The following is an 18027-nucleotide window of genomic DNA, read 5'->3' on the forward strand; positions in this document are numbered from 1 at the left end:
ACTGGGGGGGGGGGGGGGAGACTGCCCCCACTCCCGCCTCTTCTAAAAGTGTTGGAATCTTTCCCACATTGAAGATATCTGTAGATGCAGAACCCAGAAGATGATGGGGTGAGGGAGGTCCCAGATGTCACATTGCTGGGAAGGGGGGGGGGGGGGGAATGCTGTGCACATGTTCTGCTTTTTAAGGACTTGAGCAAAAAAACAGTAAAACTGCAGCTAATACTTTAAAGTGATTGTAAAGTCTCGTTTTTTTTTTAAATAACCTGTTCTACTTCCCTCCTGTGTGCAGTTGGTTTTGCACGGAGCACCCCCGATCCTCCTCTTCTTGGGTCCCTCTTTCCTGCTCCTAGCCCCTCCTGTTCAGTGCCACCACAGCAAGCAGCTTGCTATGGAGGCACCCGAGCCGAGTCACAGCTCTGCGTATCCATTCAGACACAGAGCCGCAGCCCAGCCCCGCCCCCTTTCTCTCCTCATTGGCTGACTGACTTTGATTGACAGCAGCTGAAGTTGATGGTGCCACGCACGGGGGAGGAGGGGAGTCCAGGTTAGCTGAGACACTCCTGCAACATCACTGGATCTACATGACCTCAGGTAAGTATTGAGGGGGGGGGGGGGGGGGCTGCACACAGAAGATTTTTTTTATCTTAATGCATAGAATGCACCTTCAGCTTTTTCAGCTCCTTTAAGTGGCAAACAAAATCAAACTCCAACTAATAAGTTTTACTCCTTCAATAGCGGGCTCTCGCCCCCTTCCTGCCCAGCGCTGACACGCTTTGAATGACAATTGCACGGTCATGCAACACTGTACCCATATGACATTTTTATCATTATTTTCACACAAAGCTTTCTTTTGGTGGTATTTGTTCACCACTGGGTTTTTCTTTATTATTTTTTTGCTAAGTAAATAAAAAAAGGATCAAAAATTTGGAAAGAAAGCCTGCGTATTTCTTTGTTTCTGTTATAAAAGTTTGCAAATAAATAAATCTTCATAAATTTAGGATAAAATGTATTTCTTTGGTGAAAATAACCCAAATCAGTGATTATTATTTAGACTGAAGGATAGTTTGAGTCCACAAACTGTGGGATATACATCTGAAAATGGAATCAGCGCTCATTGATGCTCATAGCGCCAATTTATGTTCCCGGTCTGTCACTCCTTACATCATTCAGAAGGCATTTTACAGTTTAATTATTTCAAATTCCCTTCATATTTCACTCATAAAAACAATCCTTTGTCCTGTCCATAGTTCCCAATCCATTTTATTAACCGGTTATGAGATTGTTCTGCATGATATTAACACGGGGATGTGCAGGTTAGGTAGGTTGTCACATAATACACAAATACAACTTATTTATAAAGATTATTATTATTATTTTTTTTGTTTAATGAATTTTTTTTTAGCTTTTTATATTCCTCCTCCCCTTTTCATGCGGGCCCCTCGGTCGTCCTCCTCCTCCCCTTTTCATGCGGGCCCCTCCGTCCTCCTCCTCCTCCCCTTTTCATGCGGGCCCCTCCGTCCTCCTCCCCTTTTCATGCGGGCCCCTCCGTCCTCCTCCCCTTTTCATGCGGGCCCCACCGTCCTCCTCCCCTTTTCATGCGGGCCCCTCCGTCCTCCTCCCCTTTTCATGCGGGCCCCTCCGTCCTCCTCCCCTTTTCATGCGGGCCCCTCCGTCCTCCTCCCCTTTTCATGCGGGCCCCTCCGTCCTCCTCCCCTTTTCATGCGGGCCCCTCCGTCCTCCTCCCCTTTTCATGCGGGCCCCTCCGTCCTCCTCCCCTTTTCATGCGGGCCCCTCCGTCGTCCTCCTCCTCCCCTTTTCATGCGGGCCCCTCCGTCGTCCTCCTCCTCCCCTTTTCATGCGGGCCCCTCCGTCGTCCTCCTCCTCCCCTTTTCATGCGGGCCCCTCCGTCCTCCTCCTCCTCCCCTTTTCATGCGGGCCCCTCCGTCCTCCTCCTCCTCCCCTTTTCATGCGGGCCCCTCCGTCCTCCTCCTCCTCCCCTTTTCATGCGGGCCCCTCCGTCCTCCTCCTCCTCCCCTTTTCATGCGGGCCCCTCCGTCCTCCTCCTCCTCCCCTTTTCATGCGGGCCCCTCCGTCCTCCTCCCCTTTTCATGCGGGCCCCTCCGTCCTCCTCCTCCTCCCCTTTTCATGCGGGCCCCTCCGTCCTCCTCCTCCTCCCCTTTTCATGCGGGCCCCTCCGTCCTCCTCCTCCTCCCCTTTTCACGCCGGCCCCTCCGTCGTCCTCCTCCTCCCCTTTTCATGCGGGCCCCTCCGTTGTCCTCCTCCCCTTTTCATGCGGGCCCCTCCGTCCTCCTCCTCCTCCCCTTTTCATGCGGGCCCCTCCGTCCTCCTCCTCCTCCCCTTTTCACGCCGGCCCCTCCGTCGTCCTCCTCCTCCCCTTTTCATGCGGGCCCCTCCGTCCTCCTCCTCCTCCCCTTTTCACGCCGGCCCCTCCGTCTTCCTCCTCCTCCCCTTTTCATGCGGGCCCCTCCGTCCTCCTCCTCCTCCCCTTTTCACGCCGGCCCCTCCGTCCTCCTCCTCCTCCCCTTTTCATGCGGGCCCCTCCGTCCTCCTCCTCCTCCCCTTTTCACGCCGGCCCCTCCGTCCTCCTCCTCCCCTTTTCACGCCGGCCCCTCCGTCCTCCTCCTCCCCTTTTCACGCCGGCCCCTCCGTCCTCCTCCTCCCCTTTTCACGCCGGCCCCTCCGTCCTCCTCCTCCCCTTTTCATGCGGGCCCCTCCGTCCTCCTCCCCTTTTCACGCCGGCCCCTCCGTCGTCCTTTAGTTCGCATGCCACCACACAGCCAGTACTTGCCACATATTCCTGCAGATCCTGTAATGTTGCTGTCGGCCTCTTGGCCTCCCTGACCAGTTTTCTTCTCGTCTTTTCAAACAAATTTGGGGTGACGTCCAGTTCTTGGTGATGTCACTGTGGTGCCAAATTTTCTCCACTGGACGGTGACGGTCTTCACTGTTCCATGGAATATCGAATGCCTTGGAAATTCGAAATGCCTAAAAGATTTCAGTTTGTTTTTTCATCTGAGTTGTACAGTTTATGGGTCACATTAAAGGTGAAAGGTCCTGAAATTATTTTTGTCTCATTTTTTTACATCACAGAAACCTGATATTTTAACGGGGGTGTGTAGACTTTTTTTTTATCCACTGTGTGTATGTATGTATATGTGTGTGTGTGTGTGTATATATATATAATTATGATCCTGTGCAGTGCGGCCCCCCTGTAGCGGTAACACTGCTATAGCGGCAGTTGGCAAATAGATAACAGCAAAAACAGAGACAGTATAAAAGGCAGTCCTCATCGGCCATCATAGATGCAGGTTGCAGAGTTAGACGGAGTTGAAATTTTCTTGCTGGACATTCAAAGCAATCCTGAGAATATTATCAGAAATAAGGACAGGTATGAGTTGGGAAGGAAGGAGTGGGGGACGGAAGTTTGTGACACTGGGGTCTCAGTCTTCATGTAGCTCTGTAGAGGTTGAGATAAAAGTACTGTCAGTTGACCTACATTGGGAGTCTAGATAGAAAAGACTGGGGGGGGGGCGGCATCGGAAGACTCCCACCTGTTTTATACCCACATCTCTACTTTCTACGATATTGGAAGGAGTGCAAAAGCAGTGACACTCAGGAAAGAAGGGTTTGACAAATTCATATTGAAGATTGCCCAGAGGTCCTAGAATGGTGTAATGGAGTCCTCCTAAATCACCCCCCCCCCCAAAAAAAAATCCAAATCTTTAATTCCCGCACCCCCCCGTATAGGTAGAATACTACATCCCGGGGTATTGACTTCTTTTTCCAGCCTTCACGGGGCTGTGGGCCCATCCTGAGATGGCAAAGTGATGACTTTTCTGGGGCTCTCAAAGTACCCCCCTCCCCCGCCACAGCACCCAGGGAGCCCAGGACCACAGGAAACGGCTCATACAGTCGGAGCGGGAGGAACTCGGGGAACATTCCATCCCTTCTGTGAATAATGTCACTTTTGGGGTCACAGCTGTAATTCCTTGGTTGGTGTAGCTGAGGATCTGTGCTTAAGTAGCTGAAGTGGAGGGAAAGGAAGACTCCCAGTGTCTCCATACAGAGGACCGGTTACCAGCCAAGTGCCAGGATGAAACTACTTGTTACCATGGCGACCTGGGGTTTGTCGAGCTCTGGCAAAGGGCTGCCACCTGAAACCCCCCCCCCTATGTATCCTGGGCTCAGCTTGCCCATCTGCATGCTCGGGACCGGCATAGCGGGTGCCGCCAGGTTGTGGAGCGGCGGCGGGAGGAAGGAGAGCCAAAACACGTCCGCTCTCCTCCCCTTGTAGTTGTTGACCACACATCACTTTCCTGGCCCCATTGACAGTTTCCCCGGCCATCAAAAAATTCGGTATAATTTTGTATGGGTGTGTCTGCACTAAAATTCATTTTAGCTTATTTTTTCTGAAAATAAGCGTTTGATAAGCAGCTGAGAAAATGTTGCGAGAAATGTAACTACCACCAGTTTGTGTGTGTGTGTGTATATACACACACACACACACACACACACACACACACACACACACACACACACACACACACACACACACACACATTCTCACTCTTCAAAAATGAGAGGAACACTTTGAAAACACATGAGATGTAAATGGGGTATGCTTGCTGGTTATCTTTACTGATATGGACTGGGTAATGTGTTTAGGATCTATACTGGTATGGACTGGACTGGTCATGATCGCTCTACAGAGGGCTGAATTCAAAGACACCCCAAAAATTAAAGTGAAAAAATGATGCAGCAGGCGAGTCCATTTTGCTGAAATTTCATTGCAGGACCTCAGAATGGTCCTCAGTAGTTTGTATGACCCCCATGTTCTTGTATGCATGGCTGACAACATCCTGAGACTGTGCTGGGAGACACAGCAAACCTTCTGGCAATGGGAAGTATTGATGTCATCCTGGAGGAGTTGGACTGCCTGTGCAACCTCTATAGGGTCCAGGTATGGCCTCATGCTACCAGTAGTGACACTGACCCCCTCTATAGGGTCCAGGTATGGCCTCATACTACCAGTAGTGACACTGATCCCCTCTATAGGGTCCAGGTATGGCCTCATACTACCAGTAGTGACACTGATCCCCTCTATAGGGTCCAGGTATGGCCTCATACTACCAGTAGTGACACTGACCCCTTCTATAGGGTCCAGGTATCTCCTCATGCTACCAGTAGTGACACTGACCCCCTCTATAGGGTCCAGGTATGGCCTCATGCTACCAGTAGTGACACTGACCCCCTCTATAGGGTCCAGGTATGGCCTAATTCTACCAGTAGTGACACTGCCCCCCTCTATAGGGTCCAGGTATGGCCTCATCCTACCAGTAGTGACACTGACCCCCCTCTATAGGGTCCAGGTATGGCCTCATCCTACCAGTAGTGACACTGACCCCCCTCTATAGGGTCCAGGTATGGCCTCATCCTACCAGTAGTGACACTGACCCCCTCTATAGGGTCCAGGTATGGCCTCATCCTACCAGTAGTGACACTGACCCCCCTATATAGGGTCCAGGTATGGCCTCATGCTACCAGTAGTGACACTGACCCCCCCTCTATAGGGTCCAGGTATGGCCTCATGCTACCAGTAGTGACACTGACCCCCTCTATAGGGTCCAGGTATGGCCTCATCCTACCAGTAGTGACACTGACCCCCCTATATAGGGTCCAGGTATGGCCTCATGCTACCAGTAGTGACACTGACCCCCCTCTATAGGGTCCAGGTATGGCCTCATGCTACCAGTAGTGACACTGACCCCCCTCTATAGGGTCCAGGTATGGCCTCATCCTACCAGTAGTGACACTGACCCCCCTATATAGGGTCCAGGTATGGCCTCATGCTACCAGTAGTGACACTGACCCCCCTCTATAGGGTCCAGGTATGGCCTCATCCTACCAGTAGTGACACTGACCCCCCTATATAGGGTCCAGGTATGGCCTCATCCTACCAGTAGTGACACTGCCCCCCTCTATAGGGTCCAGGTATGGCCTCATCCTACCAGTAGTGACACTGACCCCCCTCTATAGGGTCCAGGTATGGCCTCATCCTACCAGTAGTGACACTGACCCCCCTCTATAGGGTCCAGGTATGGCCTCATGCTACCAGTAGTGACACTGACCCCCTCTATAGGGTCCAGGTATGGCCTCATCCTACCAGTAGTGACACTGACCCCCCTATATAGGGTCCAGGTATGGCCTCATGCTACCAGTAGTGACACTGACCCCCCTCTATAGGGTCCAGGTATGGCCTCATGCTACCAGTAGTGACACTGACCCCCCTCTATAGGGTCCAGGTATGGCCTCATCCTACCAGTAGTGACACTGACCCCCTCTATAGGGTCCAGGTATGGCCTCATCCTACCAGTAGTGACACTGACCCCCTCTATAGGGTCCAGGTATGACCTCATGCTACCAGTAGTGACACTGACCCCCCTCTATAGGGTCCAGGTATGCCCTCATACTACCAGTAGTGACACTGACCCCCCTCTATAGGGTCCAGGTATGGCCTCATGCTACCAGTAGTGACACTGACCCCCCTCTATAGGGTCCAGGTATGGCCTCATACTACCAGTAGTGACACTGACCCCCCTCTATAGGGTCCAGGTATGGCCTAATTCTACCAGTAGTGACACTGACCCCCTCTATAGGGTCCAGGTATGGCCTCATCCTACCAGTAGTGACACTGACCCCAGCCAAATGCAAAACTAGAGAAAAATAGTCAGAAAACATGAGTAGGGAAAAAATGTCAGTGGCCTCCACCTGTAAAACCATTCCTGTTTTTGAAGGTCGTCTCATTGTTGCCCATCTAGTGCACCTGTTAATTTCATGAACACCAAAGCAGCTGAATGTGATTAACAACCCCCTCTGCTACTTAACTGACCAGATCAACATCCCGGGAGTTTAATAACTTGATGCTATACTCTGATTAAAAAGTGTTCCTTACATTTTGTTGAAGCGGTGTTTATATAGTTCATGGGGGTTTACACTCTCATAGCAAAAAATGCAGATTTAAAAAGAAATTTTTTGGGAACAATTCAAAGATTTCTCTGGTAGTCAAGTGGGCAAATAGCTGATCAGAATATAGGAACCCTTCCTTAGCAGGGGGTGTACTGCCTGTACTAATATTACATTTGTCACACATTACACCATGATTGGTTCTGCCCCTCCCCCAATAACACTGGAGGGAAGACCATTGGTTGGTTGTTTTTGGTGGTTTCTGCAGTTTTCTTTTCCTGTTTTTGCCTTCGATCTCAGAATAAGAAGATTCAGGCTGATGAGAATCTGTATTGTGCCAGGATGAGTAAATCACAGAGCCGGAATCCATCTGTGTTCCCGGCCTGAAGGGCAACTGCACTTCACCTGAGCGCCACAAGACAAAAACACAACTTCATTCCACAAGCCAAAAACACGACTTCATTCCACAAGCCGAAAACACGACTTCATTCCGCAAGCCGAAAACACGACTTCATTCCACGAGCCGAAAACACGACTTCATTCCGCGAGCCGAAAACACGACTTCATTCCACGAGCCGATAACACGACTTCATTCCGCGAGCCAAAAACACGACTTCATTCCGCGAGCCGATAACACGACTTCATTCCGCGAGCCGAAAACACGACTTCATCTGAGCGCCATGAGCCGAAAACACGACTTCATTCCACGAGCCAAAAACACGACTTCATTCCGCGAGCCGAAAACACGACTTCATCTGAGCGCCACAAGCCAAAAACACGACTTCATTCCGCGAGCCGAAAACACGACTTCATTCCGCGAGCCGAAAACACGACTTCATTCCACGAGCCGAAAACACGACTTCATTCCACAACCTGAAAACACGACTTCATTCCACAACCTGAAAACACGACTTCATTCCACAACCCGAAAACACGACTTCATTCCACGAGCCGAAAACACGATTTCATTCCACAAGCCGAAAACACGACTTCATTCCACAACCCGAAAACACGACTTCATTCCACAACCTGAAAACACTACTTCATTCCACGAGCCGAAAACACGATTTCATTCCACGAGCCGAAAACACGACTTCATTCCACGAGCCGAAAACACGACTTCATTCCACGAGCCGAAAACACGACTTCATTCCACAACCTGAAAACACGACTTCATTCCACAACCTGAAAACACGACTTCATTCCACAACCCGAAAACACGACTTCATTCCACGAGCCGAAAACACGATTTCATTCCACAAGCCGAAAACACGACTTCATTCCACAAGCCGAAAACACGACTTCATTCCACAACCTGAAAACACTACTTCATTCCACGAGCCGAAAACACGACTTCATTCCACGAGCCGAAAACACGACTTCATTCCACGAGCCGAAAACACGACTTCATTCCACGAGCCGAAAACACGACTTCATTCCACGAGCCGAAAACACGACTTCATTCCACGAGCCGAAAACACGACTTCATTCCACGAGCCGAAAACACGACTTCATTCCACGAGCCGAAAACACGACTTCATTCCACGAGCCGAAAACACGACTTCATTCCACGAGCCGAAAACACGACTTCATTCCACGAGCCGAAAACACGACTTCATTCCGCGAGCCGAAAACACGACTTCATTCCACGAGCCGAAAACACGACTTCATTCCGTGAGCCGAAAACACGACTTCATTCCGTGAGCCGAAAACACGACTTCATTCCACAACCGGAAAACACGACTTCATTCCACAACCGGAAAACACGACTTCATTCCACAACCTGAAAACACGACTTCATTCAGTTTTTTTTATTTACATATATTCAAAGCAAACGTCCTCATCCTCCTTTCCATCCATCCATCCATCCATGTCTCCTTGCTGTATTTGTTGAGAAATCACTTTTGAAAACACCCCCTCTAGCATTTCTGACCGTGGCCATCTTGAGTAAGGGCAGATGATTCAGATAGCATTTACTACTTATTAATCCATCTGCCCTTAGCTCAGGCATGCAGGCAGGAGAGGGTGTGCTTAGCTGAAAGCCCCTCCTCCCTTCATGGGATGGATGTTTGCCTAGGCCAGAAACCAGGAAGTAACAAGAAATGTAAAAAAGTATAAAACAAGTAAATCTCCTTTCCTATCTATTTATTAATGCTGGCAGTATAAGGATTAAAAAGAGTCGATGTTGATTGAGCGACGCTGAGGTAACACAAATCTGCCGCCCTCACTGGACCGCCCTTTTTTCTGGTGGGGCCGCCTATTTTGGTATCTCCCTTTGTGCTGGTCTCATTGGGAGCCCCATACTAACAATTGGGATCCGCAACTCCCAATTCCGGGTCACCTGATCGCTGTAATAGCCTCTGATTGGCTATCACAATGAAGCCCACCCCCTGTGTTTTCTTAGTGAATGGATAAAGGAGATACATTGTAGAAAGAAGTGTTAAAATAAAAATAAAGCGAGAATTTAAATAATAAAAATACCTAGATGAAGGTTAGATTTAGGTCGGTGCCAGGGTTAGTGTTTGGGTCCGGGTCGGTTCTTTTTTTTAATTAATGTCGGTGTATTTTAGGCAGGATAAAAAAAAAAAAAAGCACTATTGTTTCTGGGCGGTACTCCGGGTACAAACTACTACTAACCAATACACATGTGAGGTATCGCTGCGATCGCTAGGAGCGGGAGAATTTATTTTGGTTTTTCTTTTGTGGAAGATTCTGGTTGTACCAAGAAATATACAGCTAAATAAAAAGATTTTTTTTTTTTTTACTGTTTTGGACCAGTTTTCATTTGATAATAAAAATCTATCGGTTGATAGCCGTTATCATTTACCACCAAAAGCCCAATTTGTCCTAAAAAAAAAAAAAAAAAGCGTTGTGATCCACAAAGTAGTTCTGTGCGGCTTTACTAACGCATGTCAAAGTTGCAAAATTGTGATTATTAACCCCTTCCTGGGGTAGAAATGTAATAATGTGTATGTTAATCCAAATACTAGTTTTCATTTTATTAACGGCTCCCTTCTGCCTTGTGAATAAATGTGGCTCAAGTTTTATTTCTGATATTGGTGGGGGTGGGGGGGGGGGGGTAATGGATTTAGAATGACCGGTTGATCCTGCCAGTTTATGTTCTCTGGAAGGCCTCCCTTTAACCACTGACTGACCAACCGCTGTAGTTTTACTGCTGCAGGTCGGCTCTATTGCACGAAACAACGCACCTGTCCTGTACCTCATTTCACGCAATAGCCAGTGGGGGCACACACGCCGGCCAATTGGCCACAGGGGGATCCAATCAGCAGGTCCGGCGGATGTGATGTCCCCTGGCCACCCGCCATCACCCCCCCCCCATAGAGACAGAAGGACTGTCTGCTGATGTAAACAAGGCGGACCACCGTTCTGTCACAGATGAACACAGGGATCTTCTATTCCTGCTATTTAGGAACACGGATCTCTATATTCATCCCCCACACAGACAGCACTTCCTAGGGACACACTTACCCCTTTAGTACTGTATTGGTGCACATTTTTAGTACTGATTATTGTAGTAATGTCACTGGTCTCCCCCCCCCCCCCCCACAGTTAGAATCACTCCCCTAGGCTCACATTTAACCCATTGATCACCCATAGGGTTAACCCCTTCCCTACCAGTGACAGTGCATATATTAATGTCACTGGTCCCCCCAAAAAGTGTCAAAAATGTCAGTTAGGAGTCCAATCTGTCCGCCGCAATGTCACAGTGCTGCTAAAAAAAAACGTGGCTTGCCGCCATTACTAGTAAATGCATAAAAATGCCTTAAATCTTTCTCCTAGTTTGTAGACACAATAAAATTTGCGCAAACCAATCAATATATTCTTATTGGGAGTTTTTTTTTTTTTTTTACTAAAAATCTGTAGAAGAATACATATTGGCCTAAAATGATGAAAATATATATATATTTTTTTTAATTGGATGTTTTATAGCAGAAATAAAAAAAAAAAAAATTTTTTTTCAGAATTCCTAAAAAAAAGTTTTTTTTTTTTTAAAATTATTTATTTATTTATTTTTTTAGCGGAAAAGATAAAAACTGCAGAGGTGATCAAATACCACCAAAAGAAAGCTCTGTTTGTGGGGAAAAAAGGACATCAATTTCGTTTGGGTACAGTGTCGCACGACCGCGCAATTGTCATTCAAAGTAATGCAGTGCCGAATCGCAAAATAGGGGCTGGTCATTAAGGGGGAAAATCTTTCTGCCCCCGAAGTGGTTAATAGGATGAGCTCCCGCTTCCAAAGCTGCAGGACGGTCACTGTGTTTTTATCCCATTCTTTGCAGTCACTGCCCCCTGCTGGTTGATCAATGAACAGCAGAATCTGAGGCTTACTGTAACAGCCAAGGGATGCTGGACAGCTTGGCCTGGTACAGGAAGTGTAAAAAAAGATTCACTAGCAGGATCAACAAGTAATAAGAATGTTACGGGGGGGGGGGGCATGAGAAAATACAGCAGATGTTGGGGACATGCGGCATTCTAGGTTTATTTTGCTTTTAGTTCTGCCTTAAAACAAACTGGAAATGTGAGGAAAGTGTTTGATGGGGGGGTGTAGTGTAGGGGAGGCGATGTCCCTGTATACAGGGGGGGCTCTGTACACGTCTGTCCATGTAACCCTTCTTTCTGTTTTGTCGTTTTTCTTGCAGCTTGTCCTTCCAGAGTATCTCATCCATGCGTTCTTCTGTGTTATGTTTCTATGTGCCGCGGAATGGCTCACTCTCAGTTTGAACATGCCGCTGCTGGCGTACCACATCTGGAGGTAAGATTTCACTCATTACTATCAGCATTTATAATGAAATCCTATAGAGCTCATTCACACTCGCTTTGGTCTCTGAAAGGCAATCTGCCATTGGATTGCTCTTCAGAGAGCATTTGATGATAGGTGGTGAATGGATGTTTTATTGCCTCTTCCACCACCTGAGCTCTGCATGAAGGGCACCACAACCATACGCATTGCACCAGATTGGGGGGGTGCTTGCAGAGTGATGGGGGTGTATAATTCATGCTGCGGCTACAAAGGAAGGTTCATATCTACACCACCTGCTACCACCTCTGCCGCTAAACGGCGAGCATGGGGGGAGGGGGGGGGGATACTGTCCCTCAATCACTAGTGTAAATGAGCCCTTAAAGTGTATCTGAACACCACAAACCAATCAATATACACTTATTGCGATTTATTTTTTTACCAAAAATATGTAGCAGAATACAAATTGGCCTAAAATTAAGAAAACAGATTTTTAAATTTTTGTTATTGGAAATGTTATATAGCAGAAAGGGAAAAATATATATATTTTTTTTCTCAGAATAGTCTTTTTTTTTTTTTTTTGTGTTTATAGCGCAAAAAAAAAAAAAAAAAAAAAAAATTGCAGAGGTGATCAAATACCACCAAAAGAAATCTCTGTGGGGGGGGGGGGGGGGGGGGGACATTAATTGTAATTTGGGTACAGCGCCGCACGACCGCGCAAAATGCACTCTTCCCCCTCCCAACACTTATGCTGACCCGTGTAAGGAAGATAGAGATATATATATATATATATATATATATATATATATAATCTCTCTGTATGTGTGTGTGTGTATATATATATATATATATATATATATATATATATATATATATATAGATATGTATATGTGTGTGTGTATATATATATATATATATATATATATATTTTCTCTCTCTCTCTCTCTATAATATATATATATATAATAATCTGTGTGTGTGTGTATATATATATATATATATATATATCTGTGTGTGTATGTATGTATATATATATACTCTCTCTCTCTCTCTCTCTCTCTCTCTCTCTCTATATATATATATATATATATATATATATATATATATATATATATATATATATATATATATATATATATATAATGTATATTTTTTTATTATCTATGTTTAAATATAGAAAAAAGTTTCTTTGCACAGCTTTAATGATAGGAAATGAGTCTTTTTGGATGATTTTCTTGTATTGCAGGTATATGAGTCGGCCAGTGATGAGCGGACCCGGCCTCTATGACCCCACCACTATAATGAATGCAGATATTTTGGCATACTGTCAGAAGGAAGGATGGTGTAAATTAGCTTTTTACCTGCTCTCCTTTTTCTACTACCTTTATGGGTAAGTGTTCTCTCATCCTCTGCCCTAGAAGTGAATCATCTTTGCATCATCAGTGTTTATAAAGGTAGAAGGTTTTTTTTTTTAACCTCATTTTATTTGCAGCGTTTTACATTCCTGTATAAGCTCACAAACAATCAAACAAAGAGCTGGTGCAGCTATGAAAAACACCCTGAACATGCATTTCTAAAGCTGGTGCAGCTATGAACCAAGGAACATGCATATTTACAGAGAATAGCGCACACATGCAAAAGAAATGACTATCAAATATAAAGACAATCAATAAATAAAAATGGGGATTTGGTCCCACCATATGGCCATATCGTGCTCAAGCCCACTACTGCGTCAAAGTATATAATATGACAGCTTAAATGCCCAACGAAAACCAAATAAAGGTATAAGCTATCCCAAGCGCTTCAAATGAGGACCACTCACCAATAAATAAATTGGCTATGCAGCTACTTAACTAAAACATATGGAGAAAGATATATAATAGATAGATACTCAGCAATATCCCTATATATATATAGTAGCGCAAACTTGTCAAGAAGCAAGTGCCAAAAAAATACTGTGCCCACTGCACAAAAGTCCGAAATGCAATAGATGTCACATAGGCAGCAGGAAAAAGTTCAGAAATGACTCAAACAGTCCATAATCCTTCACTCTATCTCCTGGGATGATAATGTGGGATTTAGTCCCACCATATGGCCATATCGTGCTCAAGCCCACCACTGCGTCAAAGTACCCCATTATCAGTGGGTCCTACACTATCCATAAAAAGAAAGATAAATCCAACCTCTCACCATTGGAGATACTTTCTCCTTACTGGGAGAGATGTGCAACTGCAACCCCAGAAGTCTGGTCAGACCGAATACATAATAATCAAACAAAGAGCTTTAGAAATGCTTGTTCAGGGTGTGCCCCCCCAGCTCTTTGATTATTATGTATTCGGTCTGACCAGACTTCTGAGGTTGAGCACCCCACCCCCCACACACACCTGTACTTTATCAGGGTCCACTAGTAAGCAGATATAGGAGGAGTCCCTCATAGTGCAGTTGCACATCTCTCCCAGTAAGGAGTAAGCATCTCCAATGGTGAGAGGTTGGATTCGTCCTTCTTTTTATGGATAGTGTAGGACCCACTGATAATGGGGTACTTTGACGCAGTGGTGGGCTTGAGCACGATATGGCCATATGGTGGGACCAAACCCCCATTTTTATTTATTGATTGCCTTTATATTTGATAGTCATTTCTTTTGCATGTGTGCGCTATTCTCTGTAAATAAGCTCACAAACATGCAGATTATTGGTATTTATATGGCGCTGAGCGCTTTACATGCATACTGCACACTGGCATCAATCCTTACCCTCGGGATGCTTACACTCTGCGCCTCCTAACTCACATAGACACGGTATAGAATTGTTTTTTGTTTTTTTTTAAGTGCTGCTTGCCATAAATCACCGGCACGCTTTTTTTTATCATAAATGTGTAAGCAAACTGATTTTGCTAGTTTTATAAAGCTCAACTCCCTTCCCCTCCCCCGTGTAGGTAGTCAGCTGCCAACACACCTGCCGTGGTGTTCTCAAACATTTGCTTCTATCATCCTAAAGCGACTTCTTGACATCCATGTGATGTCATCACTTTCCACCCAATGTAATTTCCTGAAACTCTGTGCCCCATAATTCTTTGGGTCTCATGTAGTTTCTGGGGGGGGGGGGGGGGGGAGCATTGCTCTCCATATAAAGCAGGGATCCTCAAACTACGGCCCTCCAGCTGTTGCAGAACTACATATCCCATGAGGCATTGTAAAACTGACATTCACAGTCATGACTAGGCATGATGGGAATTGTAGTTCCTGAACAGCTGGAGGGCCATAGTTTGAAGACCCCCGGTATAAAGTGTTTTAGCTCCACCTGTCTTGTAACATTTAAAAGTATAATGGAGATATTTGCATGCCGCAAGTTTACTCCAAGCAGGGCTCAGGTGGTATTCTTTGTACACTGTGATCCATTCAATCCCACCCAAGAACAGGGGTGGGGTTGTATCATTCCCACCCAGCATCAGCATTGGTAATGCCACCTCCTTTAGTCTCCAGCAATACAATTAGGAATCTAAACTTGGTCTGTTGCAGCCAGAAGTAGGGCATTTCATTGAAACCAAGCATTATTTACAATAGGAATACAGGTAGGCGGGTGACATTGGAGGAAAATGCATTGGGACAGATTTCTGGAAGTACAGTGAACCCCCCGCTCCATCGCGGTTCAGTTTTCGCGGTCCTGGATTTATGCGTTTTTTTTTCTGTAAGAACTATTTATATTATTTTGACTAATTAAATCATTGTTAATTAAATATTTTTGTGTTTTTCCATAGCTCTTGCTCTCTCTCAGTATCTTTTATGTTTAAATGAGTTTCTATTGTTTTAAAAGTGTGCTTAAAAACCTTAAACTGCTTTTAAAAATACAGTGACAGTAAAAAACCATGCCTAGGTTGTATTTATATCGGGGTCTTTTCTATTTTGCGGATTTGCACTTATCATGGGTGGGTCCGGAACGTAACCCCCGCAATGGAGGGGGGTTTACTGTATTTACAAAGTTGGAGTTCTGCTTTAATCTCCGCCGTCATTGAAACTTTTTCTTCTCTCTCCTTCCAGCATGATTTACGTCTTAGTGAGCTCATAAAGACGCTGAGGACGCCGGCTCCAGCTATTTGCATGCAAACTATAAACATTATAGGCAATTGATCCAACAAGATCCCACTACAACGGCCAACGAGTCCCCGGAAGACCTCAAGTGGGGAAACTCCACTTCCCGGGTTTTACCAGATCCAGTTTTGTGAAGATGGGAAGCGTTTTTCTTTTTTTTGTTTTTTTGAAGACTGAGAGATTTATGTATATTTATCATTCTTTGAAAAGTTGTCTTTTCCCGCAAATTTACTCGCTGCTTTTTCTTATGTACCCCCTTATATATCCTTTTTTTTTTTTTTTTTTTTTTTCTTTTTTTGCAAGTCATCTTGCAGCATTGATAGAACAACAAGGCCAGACCCGGGCCTCAGGAAGGGTTTTCATCTGAGTGACTGCCACAAAATTCACAACCCTGTAATTTTGGAATAAACTCCTCGCTGTTGATTTTACCTCTCCATAGCATCCCCCTGGTTGATGGGACTCGATGGGGTACAATGGTATTGGGGGGGGGGGGAATACTGATGCTGTGATTTGGGTTCCACACTCGGCTTTCAGGGTGCTTATGGAGTTTAGTATTCATCTCAACCGGGGTTCCCCACTGAGGTTTCAAGGGGCTCTGTGATCAGATTGACCTTTACTGACCACCCAATGCAAGGGGTCACTTCTACACTGTCCACTGATGTAAGGGAGGGTCACTTCTACACTGTCCACTGATGTGGGGGGGGGGGGGGGGGTCACTTCTACATTGTCCACTGATGTGGGGGGGGGGGGGGTCACTTCTACACTGTCCACCGATGTAGGGGGGGTCACTTCTACACTGTCCACCGATGTAAGGGGGGGTCACTTCTACACTGTCCACCGATGTAAGGGGGGGTCACTTCTACACTGTCCACAATGTAAACTGACCACCAATGCAAGGGGTCACTTCTACACCGACCACCAATGTAAACTGACCACCAATGTAAACTGACCACCAATGTAAGGGGTCATTTCTACGCTAATCACAATGTAAACTGACCACCAATGTAAGGGGGGTCACTTCTTCACTGTCCACAATATAAACTGACCACCAATGTAAGGGGGGGTCACTTCTACACTGACCGATGTTGGTGGACATGCATTTTTTTTTTTAGGATTATTACTGCAAATAATTTTGTTCTATGGGGCAGAGGATAATTTCAGGCATCAGCAGGTGTTACATTGGTCAGAGCTGGATCAATGTAACTACATATAATGAATGATATACCTGGCTGAAGCTGGACATCACTGATGTTGACACCACTACTATAGTGACTCTCCAGTGGCTTCTGGGTCCCACGCCGATTGTCCTGCTGCATTCTGACCACAGAATTGTCAGTCGACTTAAGTGGGATACACACTAGTAGAGAATCTGCCAAAGGTTCCCGTCCGAGGTAAAATCGTATGATTTTCGGCTAGTGTGTACACAACGTTCAGCAGCCGATGCGGACATTTTCAACTAAAAAAAAAACGGAGGGACAAACGCCAAAATTTTTATCGTCCGTCCCCAGACGACCACTTTTTGCTTAATGTGTATGCAGTACGTCCGCGAAAAATCGGATACGAAAGACTGTGCATGATCTGAAGTTGCTGATGACCCGGAAGTCTAGGAACAGATGTCCCAAAAAAAAAAAATCGGACGAAAAATTTGCACTGTCAACTAAAAACGGTTATAACTGCTAAGCATGAGAGAAATATCGGAGGATATTTCGTCTGATTTTCATCAAGTGTGTACGAGTCTTTACTCAGCACAGGCACCATTCAGAGACAGCTTTGCATTTTCTGAATGAACACAAAGCATTCTGTGATCAGATGGGGCGGAGACATCACATTCTACTCCTTTCTCAGTCAGAGAATGATTTGCATTCAATTAGAAAACCCAAATCATTCTCTGATTGGCACCCATGCGGAGCAGCCGACGTCTTCTGAATGCAGCAGGGCAGCGGCTCAGCTATAATGGAGATCACTGGGGTAGCGGTGTCTAAAAATCGCGATTCTCCAAATCTTGAAAATTATTTAGTGTTCCTCCAAGGTAAGAAGTTTGGGAAAGGGTTGTGTGGGACTGGTTTCTCAACCATTTTTCAGTCAAGTCACCCTTTAAAATTATGGACAGTCTTGAGGCGCCCCATTCTAAAATAAAATGTGAAAACTATTCTAATAGTTTTTACATAATGCAGCAACTTCCACTTGTAGGACACC

General features: G+C 45.8%; 1 protein-coding gene across 1 annotated transcript in view; it reads left to right on the top strand.

Moving 5' to 3' along the window:
* CNIH1 (cornichon family member 1) overlaps window positions 1-16259 on the top strand; it is a 36113-nt gene extending 19854 nt beyond the window's left edge. The window contains exons 3-5 of the mRNA XM_082275389.1: window positions 11646-11758; window positions 12990-13133; window positions 15781-16259. Of these exons, the coding sequence (XP_082131515.1) occupies window positions 11646-11758; window positions 12990-13133; window positions 15781-15808 (285 nt within the window). The 3' untranslated portion in view covers window positions 15809-16259. The remainder of the gene's footprint in view (window positions 1-11645; window positions 11759-12989; window positions 13134-15780) is intronic.
* Window positions 16260-18027: the final 1768 nt, after the last annotated feature.

The sequence above is a fragment of the Pelophylax lessonae genome, assembly GCF_965119305.1.
Source record: "Pelophylax lessonae genome assembly, chromosome: 13".
NCBI classification, from domain to species: domain Eukaryota; kingdom Metazoa; phylum Chordata; class Amphibia; order Anura; family Ranidae; genus Pelophylax; species Pelophylax lessonae.